Here is a 13,249-nt window from a genome sequence, read left to right as displayed (position 1 = left end):
TCTGTCATTTATTAAATGGTTATTTTTTATTCACATTACTTGTGCAAATCGAAGGTTTTACAAGTGACATACAAACAGATTTTATAAGAATTATGAGACCAGAGAACAGGTAAATACCACACAAATAATGCTGTGACAATGTGACTTTCAAAACCATTCAATTTTAACAAAATTCACCAAATTAAAATTCACTGCAAACTGGGCCTATGTTTACCTGGCCACACCAGAAGATAGTTCAGGCACTACAACCCTTCGACTCCAAGCGACAAGGTCCCGCTCAGTGGCTATTTCACTTCTTGGTGCATTACTGTGCATCTGACGCACACCTTCAATTTGTCCACTACGTCTTAATCCTATATTTGGGGGTGAATGAACTTCAGAGGTAGAACTTACAGATCCTAAAATGTCAAGAAGTGATAGCTGTACTCAAATGGAAATTTTACAGGCAACAATTAAAAAGAAAAACTCAAAAGAAAAAAGAATTAAGTATTTAATTTGACTTAATATATTAGTTCAGAAGAAGGCAAATATTAAATTAACTATTTCAGCATTTCTTGTAACTTCCAAAATGCACACTGAAATATGTATAGGACTGCAGTACTCCATTAAAAGATATATATATTACAAATATATATATATATATATATATAGAGAGAGAGAGAGAGAAAAGGAGCAGATGCATCAACACTCAAGTGAAGCAAATATCTAATTGTTTCACTGCTGTTTAAAAATGCTTTTGAAAACATTTCAAGAAGCTAACCAGTGTTAATGCACTCTGGACCCATTTTATAGAACTGTGGGCTATCTCACTCCATTCACTTACTCCTCAAACTATCTTCTACCTTCAAAAAAAAAAAAAAACAAAGCCACAACATTGAGAAACAACCAACCAACCAACCAGCCACAACAACAAAACATCCAATTTCCTTCAAACATCTACAATTATAGCAAAGATTTCGGCATTTTTTCACACTTTTCACACAAACATTATTCTTTTTTACTTGGATGTATTGCCAACCATGCTTTTATTTTTGGAAAGAATTGGAGACTACCCTGTAATCTACTAAGACACGAAAACATGGAATAGCTGTACTGAGAAACGTGTCTATCTTTCCCTTTTCCTCCCTATTTTCTTATTTGAGACAATTCAGGTTTCCCTCCAACAGATGGCCAACTCCAGATTAAGTAGCAGAGCGGTTAATTCTAAGGGAGCACAGTTACTACAAGTTCCTTGAGCGAGCATACGATAGGAAGATAAATTTGTAATGTTAATAATTCCAAGATTTTACAGAAGAAAAAATAATAGATGGGAAAGCTGAATGATTTTCTGTCATCCTCTACCTTTTCTTTTAGTTGAACGGGCAACATGCACAGTAATGTGTGATTTACATTTTCCAATTGTCAGCTGGTTCCATTGAAAAAACAGAACACCCTCCCCTTACGTAATTTACCTCTGCTTATCCGGCTGGTACTACTAGTTCCTGCCTCCCCAGAACGTCTCTGATCCTGCTCTTGCTGAAGTCTTTGAATCATGCTATCCAACGGACTAACTTCTTGATTTGCTTGTTGACTAAGAACTTGATTCAATCCTGTAAAATAAAATGAACAATAACACGAAAATGTTGAAGAACCTTCTATCACAAACTGCTCACTTATTTTAGCTTGCCAATTTGCAAATAGGATATATAATCACATGCTTAAGTACTGGCTAAAGCATATTTTTAACATCTTTTTTTTTATGTGTTTGTTCTTGAGCTTTACATTTCCTGGAGCAGGGTGAAGGTGATCACACAGAACAGCTGATAAAGGCTTTAAATTTGACCAAGTGTGAACAAGATACAGAAGCTTAATACAACTGTCGTCAACTCAGTCAATGTAAATTGTCCAAACGTGTTCTTTGCCTACCTCAAGTGCACCATAAAACACTTCAGTAAAAATTTATATGAAAGAACTTCATCAAGAAGGTCGAACTGAATTGGAACAGTATTATCTATACTAGAGAACTGCAAGCAGTCAGAACGCTTGACTGGGTTCCACGGGGGCAGAATGATGACACAGGTAAGTAACAGTGATTTTCTTTGCTACGTAGAACAATCCAGGAAACCTCCTTTAGGGCAAGTCTCTTGAGTAAAATACTGGAAACAGTTCTAAAAGAAGGGATTACAAGTTGACAACACTGTTTCTGTACAGCAAACTAAAAAGATAGCATGTAAGCATAAGCAATGAAAAACCTCTTCTTATACTCGCAAAAATTTGACTTATGGGAGAAAAAGGCAAGGGTTACAGTACTGATTTGAAAAGAAAGTCAGATACCTTATTACAAAATATATGGTGGGGTGGAGTGGAAGGAAACTCTTGTCAACAGAAGCAGAACTTCCAAAAACTTTGTAATGAGGGATGACAATGTTCAAAGAAACATGTTACAGAAATAATTTTCCCAGCATCATTCCAAAGAGATAAAAACTTGGTAAGATCAAGAACAAGATATTACAGCAATTGTGCTATGAAACAAACACCTTTGATTATGGCTAGAAGGAAGTAGCCATTTCTTAAAAGATGATGTTATGCACAAAGAACATAAACATTTATGACAGTGCTCCCAGAGTTTCAAAAGTTAATTAAGTTGAACTCAACTGCCCTAAGCAGCAGAACCTTGAAATCAATGAATGAGCTCTGGTATAACCACAGCTGGATGTTTTCTGACTTGTATAGTAAGGCAATCGGATTTATTTGGCGATCTTATGAGCAGACATATCGTCTCATGAAAATAATGGGAAATACTACAAATAACTCAAGAACGATCATAAAGAAACGATTACCTAAACAAAAGGCATGTTTTTAAGTATCTAGCTTCTGAAATTTTGTCCCCACAAATAACCGTATAAAAAAATCACACCAAATAGTAAAAACATTGGTGTAAACTTTGATTTTTTCCAATAAATTTGGTTTAAAAGAGCTTCAGGTAACATCTAAGAAGTAAATCAAGCAAGATTATCTGAATTCCCCCTACTCTTCCAGGCCCCTACAGATAACTTCTTGACAAGACATAAATTGCCAGTGCTCTGAGTGAGATCCATCAAATCCCAAAATAAAGTTTCAGAAAGCAAGCAGCTTCCTTAGTGGAGGGAAATATATGAAATACATCAGCACAGTTTAGCTCTGTGTAAGACTGCATATACTGTTGCTGAACTGTAAAGATGTAGACAAACACCCTCTGTCAGCCCTGATGATGGCTTCCTGCGATTAAACAAAATGCTGTGGACATCATCTGGCATTCATGTGTCACCATTAAATTTAATACAGTTGGGTCTGAGTACATGGTCTGACTTGTTTCAAGATATTATATTGGAGAACATGTCCAGAATGTTTTCAAATTCAGAGGACTGAAGAATGAAGAATGTCATGACTCCATGCTGCAACTGTAGCAATAAGGTAAAATCATTTCTTGGAACTCTAATTTTGCTTCAGGCACTAGCTAAGAAGTTAGGAGAGAAAACATGGCATATGTTCACCAGAAAGGCTTTTTTCCTTCTTAAAAATGCTTCTCAGGTAGCCTTTCTTTCTGTAACTTTGGAGGACATGTTGAAATGCTCCTTAATATTGATTATGTAAGTAAATATTCAGTGACTTGTCATCCTCAGGTCTACTAATGAGGACAAATATCTCTTCTGGGAACAACACTGACAGTTAACTTTCCTGGAACATCTGACATACCACAGATTTCAGTATACATAAGCCACTATTTACAGGTGCACAAAGCTTTCCTGTGTTTTCAAGGATATCCAAATATTAAACAATGCTTATCTTGAAAATATTTACAGCTACTGTCACCAGCCGCTGTTTGCTCATTCATACTAATATTGAACTAGTAAAACGTGATAAGTAGGCATTGTTTTTCATATCTCCACTCACGTGAGCCATATTTAAGCAGTTTCTAATAGCCACTGGCCCATAGTATGCATGTTCCTCACACATAGTACACATGGAGAATATGACTTTAGAGGAATGTCCTAGATTTTGCATTCTCATCAAGCCTTGAGAGCTCTCCAACCAAACCAAAGCTTATGTTGAATGACTGGCTCCACCTACAGAGGAAGAAAATTTTGCATGTTTCAGGTGTCCTCTTGTTTTCCTCTTCTTGTAGGTATATTGTAGGTATAATCCAACTCATCTGTGGAAGATCAGTCTATTTCCTAGGCTTTTTGAAGTAGGAAATCTTACCCAAAGAGATCAATTGAAAGCTCACTCAACCTCATCTACTGCTTCAATAATGAAATAAGCTCCGAGCTAACTTATGTTGTAGCATCAACTAGGACTGACTTGGTGGATGACAATGCTGTAAGTAAAATAGTCTATCACAAGCAATCAGTGTCAAGCTTGTCAATGTTATCTGAATGACTAGTCCCAATAATGAAGAAAAAGAACAGAGGGAGAGGGAGAATGCAGAGCACCTGTAGGCAACTGCATAGGCTACGGTGTACCGAACTGAAGTTTTCCATACCTGAAGATGTCACTCCCATCTGAGGAATAAGTTGCTCCTCCCTGCAGTTCTCACGACCAGGAACTAGCCTTTGATACCTTGCAGGATGAGGGTTGCCGTCCACATCAACCAAAAACGGGGGAGGCATAAGGTGTGGAGCCTGCTGTGTCTGTTCATCCAGGACGAAGTTGTTGGCGTCGCGGATAAGGGGCCGATAATCACTATGAAAGAACATCTGATCTGCTATCTGTAAACAAAGTCATTTTGTAATTTTTTTAAGAACCTATTAACAAACACACAGAAGATAACTGCCAAAAGTATTTTTAACAATGTTATTGATGGTCACTTTTGCATAAACAAGGTTACAAACTGATCTGTTTATCTCACTTTCAAGGGGAAAAGTTAATTACTTTTTTTCCCCCCAGTATGCACTTTCTATATTCTCACAAGGAGAATAACCCCCAGGTTTGAGGGTGGGGAGCATTTAAAGAGCAGAGGAAGGGAGCCATATATAACTACTTGTAAACATTTGGCAGAACATAGCATGGATGTATTAAATAGGTTACCCATATTGATGTATATACATCTGATAATGAAAAATGTGTCACAGACTTATGAGCTACGGTGTAGGAAGAAGAGAAAAAGGAAAATATTTATCACGTTGCATGACTGCCAAATATTTTAACACCAGAAGCCAAATGTATATTCTTATTATAAAGCTAGATATGTGAAAATGTCCCCATAGAAAAAATAAAGCTGAATTGAAGTTGAATTCTTCAAGCTCAAAATTATTTAATTTCAGTCCACCTGCTTGCAATTCATTCTAGGTGGCTTTCCATTGACAGACTGAGGAATTCTTTTGTCCAAACTGCATGTAAAAAGACCTATGGCACTATCCCTTGCTGGCACACACATCTCAACATTGTGCAATCAGAAAGACTTTGAACCACAAGGAGAAAAGAGAAAGAGAACAGAAGACAAACTGCAACATATACTACACATCCCAACGCTACTTACTGGCAAGCAAAACCCCTTGGCAGCTCATATACTCAGTTTAACTTTAAACAAGTAAAAATTAAGCCATGAAATCATCGTTCACTCAAAATCAGATTTCCAGTGCAGAATAAACACGATTGAACAAATGACCCAAGGCACAGAGATGTCCAAAAAAAAGAAAATCTTGTCTTTGCTGTTAAGAGACAGGTATTTTAGCACAGTCAGAAGAATGCCTCGGTTCTAGTCGAACATCCTGCCTTGTCTGAAGCTGGTCTGCTCTATCACAACCAATTTGTAAAACAATTTCCTGTAACTTGATATGTGGAAATCAGTCTGGCAGAGGTTATAACATCTAAATCATGCTCAGAGGTCTGGACTCTCAATGACATTACGTCTGCTTGTCCAGGATGTGAGAAGAACAGGGAAGAATGATGTCCACAAACATGTCAGTTACAAAATCAGAAGGTGCCTACATGCACTGACATGATGTGAATTAAAATAAAGTCATAAGAATCTTTGGATCTGGACACCACACAAATTCAAAAAAAGTTCCACCAGGAAGAGAATTGGGAAGATGCATGGAAAGATACAGTAGCAAAAAATTTACTTCAGGGTTACCCTTACAAAGTGCATGTGCACAAAGTGACATCTTACTGCAATGGGAAGCCCTGAGTGGAAGAAGTACTGCTGCCAGATTCTCAGTTAACAAATAGAATAAATATTCTTATTCTGTGAGATAAGAATAGCATTTCATGGAGAACCCAGGCTCAGACCGAATGTCAGGTAGAACTCTGCAAAGTCCCTGCTGGAACCTCAGGAATGAGCTCATCCTCAGGCTACTGCGGGTCCACAGAAAAATCGGAAGAATTACATGATTTAGAGAATCTTAAATATCTATATTCAGTTGCTCACACGTTAAGCAGACAATTAGAAGTACTAACAAACAACTGTGTTTCTTGATATACTATCAGAGATCAAATCCACAACAAAAGAAGATAAACCACCTACACGAATGTGTAGGCACACCTACACAAATGCAAAGAGATTTTCCCCACTACTGCACCACACAGGAGCAGGGGAACCGTGATTTGTGTAACCTACAGGTACTAAAGCCTTAGAAGGCTCAGGGATGCATTCTAATGTAACATTTAAAATCAACATAAAAGTCCGTATCTTTAGGTCAGTTATGCATTTTTTGGACAAGTTTCCATCTATGCACAGACCTCTGAAGTGCACATGACAGTGAGCTCAACTTATCCCTGATGATCTTCAGCCAGCCAGAAATCTCAGTTAAGACTGGCTCGCATACAGTTCCCTTAATTGGGTCAAACACTGCAGGAGCTCAAAGCAAACAACAAGCATAGTCCTTTTTTGACTCACAAAGAATTACTCCACAAAAACATGTACCATCAAAAAAGAGGGAAAAAAAAAACACAAAACAAAACACCATCATCTCAACAGCATCACAGCCAAGATCATACAAGAAGAGAGGGGGAGAAAAGGGAACCTCAACAGTGGTTCCAATCAACTATAAGCCAGATACGATTTGAACCCAACATGAAAAAATGTTTATGGGGAAAAACAAGAGCCTGCTCTCTCACCAAACTTATGTCATCTCAACTAGAATCATTGCTCTGAGCACACTTCACAAATGCAAGAGTACAGGATTGGTTATTGTACTCCTTTCTCTTGTAAAGATCATTCCCCAAGATGCATGGAAACCACTTTAAAGCCAAAAAACGCACATCCTAACAGAGTGTATTCTTCCAAGTTGTCTGGAAACAAATGAATGAGGAGCTGAGGGTGGGACATCAGAAAACAGAGCACCAAATCTCCAGCACCTACCCACCTGTAGTTACTTTTTCTACCAGGCAGGTCAGACAAAAATGAAAGATGAGATGGAATCAGACAAGGAAGGTCTCTAGCTTCTAAGCTGAGATTTAAGACCGAGAGGTAAATCCTATTTGTTCCTATTTTTTTCCATGGTCAAAACAGGATTGGTACAGTAGTAACTGGAGAAAATCATTGTAAATCATCCAATAACTGAAAAAAATAATCCTTTTTTTTTTTTTTTTTTTTTTTTTTTTTTTTTTTTTTTTTTTTTAAGAGCACAGATAAAATCCCAAGAGAACAAAGGGTCTGTTGTGTTCAAGAAGTGAAAAGCAACTGGTTTTCTTCAAACAGGTCTAATCCTTCACAAGGAAAGTCTTCAGATGGCTACATAAAGAATCCTGGTCCATCACAGCAAAGATGAACTGGCTCTTGGTTTCAATTTCCAGCATTTATGAGTTGCAGAGGACTATGCACTTCCAAAATGAGAAAAAGAAACAAATGATTGGAGAGAAAAAGAAACCTCAAACAATCCATGGATATAGTGAGAAAACGTTTTCTATCACAACAGGTTTTAAAGCTTAGGAGAGTAAGAGCACTGAAAGATGGAAGAACCTTGAAAGTGATCTAACAGCACCGTTTTTCCTTGCTTGTAGTATCTTTGCTCCTGCTCATTGTCTTTGGAATGAAAGGGAAAACACTCAGGTGGATTAACTGTAGTAATAGCTGACGGATAGCAACAGCAGCCAAGTACTTCAACTTATAGTTGAGAAATATGACAAAAAAAAAAATCCTAGTATAAAATGCTGCTGTAATTGGCATCAAAACAAGAGCTGGAACACTACAGAAAGAAATGCAGCGGTTTACATGACAAAGATTAAAACTGCTTTTGCTCTCCCTCCTTCAGGCCCCCCTGCATTGATTTTTGCCACAGTGATTTCAAGGCCTGTCTGAGTCAAAAGATCCACAAGCAGGAGGAGGCAAGATCCAGAAGCCAGCACTTCATCAACAACCGTCAAGTACCAGATAGGAAAATGCAGATATGAAAATCCTAGAGCAGGTATGTCTGCGTAAGTCTTAGAAGGCGAGGAGAGACACATCACCTCTTTCCTGGGTGGTAAAAGAAGTCAGGACCTTGTAAGCACTGCAAACTGTGTAACTGGTACAGTTCAAAGAGCATGCTCATCAACAAGGGGGAAAAAACAAACCAAACCCAAACACTACAAATCTTTACCATCATGACAGTCTGTGACAAGACACCCACATTCAGAATAGACCATGTTGACTATGACATAAGAATAAGAGGTAATATTTTAACTACACAGCAACAGCAGAACACTGCTGTGTAAGCACCACAGCATCCATGACAGCAGAAATACATTAGCAGACATAAAATTTTTAACTAGAACATACAGTGCAGGTACTGTAAATAACTGCCACTCAGGCTATGCAGTGTTTAAGTAGAGGTATCAGCAATTAGTCTTATTGCACTTCCCTCCGTTTTCTGTCTTAGTTAGGAACCAGTATATTGTTTAAAGCAAAATATTTAACTATTTTGAGTTCCAATGCTGCTTACTCATTATCCATGTGGACCCATTAGCAGACATTTGCAACCATCTCATCTCACTTAAGAGAGGAGACAGTGACTGCATGATTTTTATTTTTTTTTTTAATTTCCCATGCAAAATAGCATGTTTCTGTAGCTTAAAACAAGAGAGAGTGAAAGAAAACTCAGTGCCAACAACAGGAATTTGAAACATCCCATATTCATGGCTGAAAAATGTGTTGAGATACAGGCTCTTAAAGCACTGAAGGAAAGATTGCACAAATGCATTCAAAACAGACAAACATTTTGATATCTTGTACTGTACCTTGTCATATTTGCTACTGGAACCAAAGCCAAAAATCAGAAGGTGACCGTGAGAATCGGTACATGCAAAATGCTGTCCATCAGGAGAGCACTTGCAGTCAAAAACTGCACCGTGTCCTTGTCCTTCAATCTGAAATACATCAATATACAAAATAATTAAGTTATCAGAAATAAATTGTTTTCATTTACGATTCTCAAAACTGTTGTGCTGATGTTGAACTTTATATAAAATCTGCAAGACAGGATAGTGCTAGATGGAAGTTACTTTAAAACATAGTTTACTTTTTTTTAAACTATTCGCTTTTCATTGAATTTTGTAATAATGCTCATGAAAGATGCCAAATTGATAGTAGTAGAAACTGACAGACTTTATCCACAAAGCAGGCACAGTATAGGAAGTGAAAATAAAAGCTTCCCCTTGAATGTCCTGCTAATAAACCTAACCAGAGAGCTGGGTCCAGTTCAGGGCTTTAGTCGCTACACCCTTTCAATCCTCTGCCTTTCTGCTAAGCTAGCCCGTTAAGGTTGGCTGTCGTGGTGTTTCAGGACACCTGCCCCCTACAAAACGCGCTGACATAGACAACCCACATTACACAACTTAGCAGCTGCCTGTGCCTGGAGTTCCTACCCCTAATTTATTGGAGTGGGGGGAGGTTTGGATTTGTGTAAAAACTCCGCTTTTCATAGGAGAACTGCAAAGATTTTAAAAAAGGAATTTTTACCTGATACTCATTTTCTGTTTTCCAGTTCCATTAAGCCAGAACAAAGGGGTTTTTGTTTTTCCCTGCAACCTGTCAATCAAGCAGAGGTGACCAATCACCACTCTGAATTTTCATGTCTCCAGCACCTCTTCAGAAAGCCCCTTTCTATTCTCCCCAGTAAAGCACTTTTGCATTTTCTTTAAAGCAGAACCAAAAAGAAAAATAAAAAAAATAATAATAAAAAAGCTTTCCCTAACCGTGGCAGGCCCGTATACTGCCGGAAAAAATGACGGTGTTCAGCCCGCACGCGGTAGCACTGTGCACTTCTGCAGCACCTTCCAGAGGCCATCATCCAAAAGTTCATGAACTAAAGCCTCAAAAATCCCCCGAGGCAGGTACTGTCCTCGCTATCTTACAGCCTGAGACTAAGGCAAGAAGTCCAAGCCTTTTGCCCCCGGTCTTAGAGCACATCCACACCCACACCCCTGCACGCACCCCCGCTGGTAAAGGCTGCTACACCTCCTAGCACTGCTTTCCATTACGGGACAGAGGTCGTTCCTACTGCAGGTATCCTCCATAAAGGTTTCTGGATTAGGGAAAAAGGAACATAAACCATTCCGAGTTTTATGTTCTGTTTTGCCCACTATTCCAGAAGGAATGGATTCTTAATTGAAAAACCCTACAGAAAAAGATGGGAAGTAAAAGCATCACTCACTCAGAGCTCTGGTAACATCACAACAGCTAAGAATGCAGAATTTATTTAGGCTAAGCATGTTACAACAACCAAGGCAAAGCTACAACTCTGTGGTGTGTTTTTGAGTGCAGAAAGCTCATCTTATTAAAGGGAGACGGTGTAGGGAGGCAGGTGCAAAGGGGAAGGAACTTCAGCCCAAGACTAAGCTTTACAGATGTACAATAAAAACCTGGAAAAGGAGCATTTACAGAGATTTCCAATACCCTTCCCTTCCCCCACCAAAAGAAACATAAAAGCATCGAGCTTCCTAACATTAAAGTTCTTCATAAACAGAATTTCAGGGTCCCCTCTGAGCCTGCAATGTGAAGACTTGCTTTACAAGGAAAACAAGTCATGCCACGTGAAGAACTATTTGCTAACCACGGTGAAGGGAAAAATTAAAAACAGAAGAAAAAGATGACAGATCTTTTTAATCCTTCCCCGCAAGAAATGTCTCAGACCATTTTTAAGAAACTCCTAGAAGTCAGACTGAAGTGTTGGATGACATTTATTTCTGATGTAAAGGAAAACAGAGTGATCTACTATGCAGTAATTAGTACAGTGTAAATAGTTTTACTCTAGATATGGCCAGAATCTGGTGTAAAACATGCTTTTGGAAAGGACAAATCTTTTAGTACAGTCCCTCAAGGCTGGTGTATAACTGCTTTGAAATAAAGACCCTTGGTACTATTACAAGAACAAAAATCATTGTTAGAGATAAGCTTCCAAGACACAATTGCTATTAAAATTAAAGGGTAAAGACTGCCGGAGTGTGATATCCAGCACATATTTTTAAAAACAAAAATAATTTGGATTAACAAGTGATGCTTCACAACGGAATTTCTTCAATAATAGCACAGGCGCTGGTCATTTGGAACAGAAATTAAACGTTAACTTGCAAAAGAGGAAGTTGAAATAAATCAATGAAACTCTAACTTTGGCAAACTAGATGAGGGTCTTGAACAAAAATGAAGTTTTCCCAACCCTATTCCTTTTAAATCAAAGATGCAAGAACTCTCTGAAGACTACATCCTGAAGAAGATGAACTGTTTATTCAGTTTGGAACCTTTTGCAGCTGAATGAGAGGAAATCAGTGCTAAAGAGAAGAGGCTGCCCATCAGAACAACAACAAAAATAAAAAGTTAATTCAGAGCTGTCCCCACAAAGTAAGGACTGCTCAAAAGCGAGTGTGTTAAGACACTGCTGTTAGCAAAGCTAGTAGCATGGACTCCTCAGCCATAAGCAGGAAAGAACTCGTGATGCTATACAATAAGGACTAAAGCCACAAAGAGAGGAATGTTGATTAAGGGAAAGAAAAAGGGTAGCTCTTCTTTTCCTCTCAGTTTTGAGGGATTTGAAGTTCCTGAATCAAGGAGAACAGAGTTGTGAAACTACTATACAAAACAATATTTTAGATCCTTGAAAATAATTTGCCTTATGAAAACAGAAAAGTATTATCTACAGAGAGAGAGAGAGTGGAGCAATAACAAGCCTTTTTGAGTTGTTATCAGTAGGTGGTATGAAAAACTTAAAAACTAGTTTTTAAGGAGAGTAGGAAACAGCACGTGGGGTAGTAGTGGGAGGGAGTAAAATGCAGAATGAATCAAGGAGTAGCAGCCAAACTCAGCAGACATCCTTCAGTAAATTAACTGATTTTTTGTAGCAAGAAAATACAATTCATTCAACCTAGCTAGATTTCACAGCCATGACAAGGCACTGAAAACTTTGTGTTCAAGCGGTACAGACCGTGACTAGTAGGAGAACTGCACAGTAGGCAGGCTTTCTGAGGAAAGAATAACAGTCACTGGTTTTGAGGAGATATAAAGAGATAAAAGAATGTGATTACTGAAGTTCCTTAAGCCAGGTCTTTCTATTAGTGGCAATGGAAAAAATAAGAGTTTGCTGATGAGCTCTTTGCTCTTTTTGAGCATTGGCAAATCGTCTGCTAGGACCAGATGTGGGACACAGCACAAATGGTATCAGCTGAAGCAATCAGAAGCCAACAGGACAAAACTCAGTAGACCACAAATGTAGTAAGATTAGCAGCAATAACTTAATGGACTGACTGGCAGAAATAAAACTGGAACTGGGTCTGTGCACCTCTATTTATGTACTATGCATCTCTATCACACCTTTCAACACAAGTCATCAGCAGTATTTAAAAAAGTCAGTGAACTAAGCCTTTTCTAGCCCGAGTTCGACACTTTTTCTTCCTTCACATGAAGAGATTGAGGCCATTAGTTGGAAACACAGAGAGAAAGATCACTGTGTATTTCATCGCAATGCATCACACACAATGCGACAACAAAAAGAGAACTATAATCCGAAAGCGCACCAGAAGTATATCCAGACAAGGAAGAAAAAGCACACACACAGCTAGACGAGTAGACAAGATAAGAAAGAGCTCTTCCAAAGCGACACAAAAAAAATCTTTGCTTCCCACGTTCAATAGAAGTAAATCCCAACTGCAACAGCTACAGAAGAATGTTTTCACTCAGCACAAGAAGAGAAAACCTGAGAGCTCAGCCTCTGAACACGGACGCTTAGCAAAAAGGACCGCTCTGAATGCGTGTACAAAGAGACCTCTAGCAGGAAGAGAGCAGGTCAACTTCAATGTATGTTAACAAGTGAAAATTAAT

General features: G+C 38.4%; 1 protein-coding gene across 2 annotated transcripts in view; it reads right to left on the bottom strand.

The window, feature by feature from the left end:
- The window catches only part of PHIP (pleckstrin homology domain interacting protein), a 111,106-nt gene that overhangs the window by 42,143 nt on the left and 55,714 nt on the right, over positions 1-13,249 (bottom strand). For both annotated transcript variants that reach the window (XR_011095225.1, XM_068678117.1), the window contains exons 16-19: positions 9,178-9,306; positions 4,502-4,727; positions 1,452-1,589; positions 215-398 (exon numbers count right to left, since the gene is read on the bottom strand). Coding sequence is in view for 1 of the 2 variants with exons in the window: in XM_068678117.1 (XP_068534218.1) it covers positions 215-398; positions 1,452-1,589; positions 4,502-4,727; positions 9,178-9,306 (677 nt within the window). In the remaining variant the exon portion in view is untranslated. The remainder of the gene's footprint in view (positions 1-214; positions 399-1,451; positions 1,590-4,501; positions 4,728-9,177; positions 9,307-13,249) is intronic.

This window comes from Anas acuta, chromosome 3 (assembly GCF_963932015.1).
Source record: "Anas acuta chromosome 3, bAnaAcu1.1, whole genome shotgun sequence".
NCBI classification, from domain to species: Eukaryota; Metazoa; Chordata; class Aves; order Anseriformes; family Anatidae; genus Anas; species Anas acuta.
The sequence above is the reverse complement of the archived record's forward strand: the minus strand, read 5'-3'. Positions and strand labels throughout refer to the sequence as shown.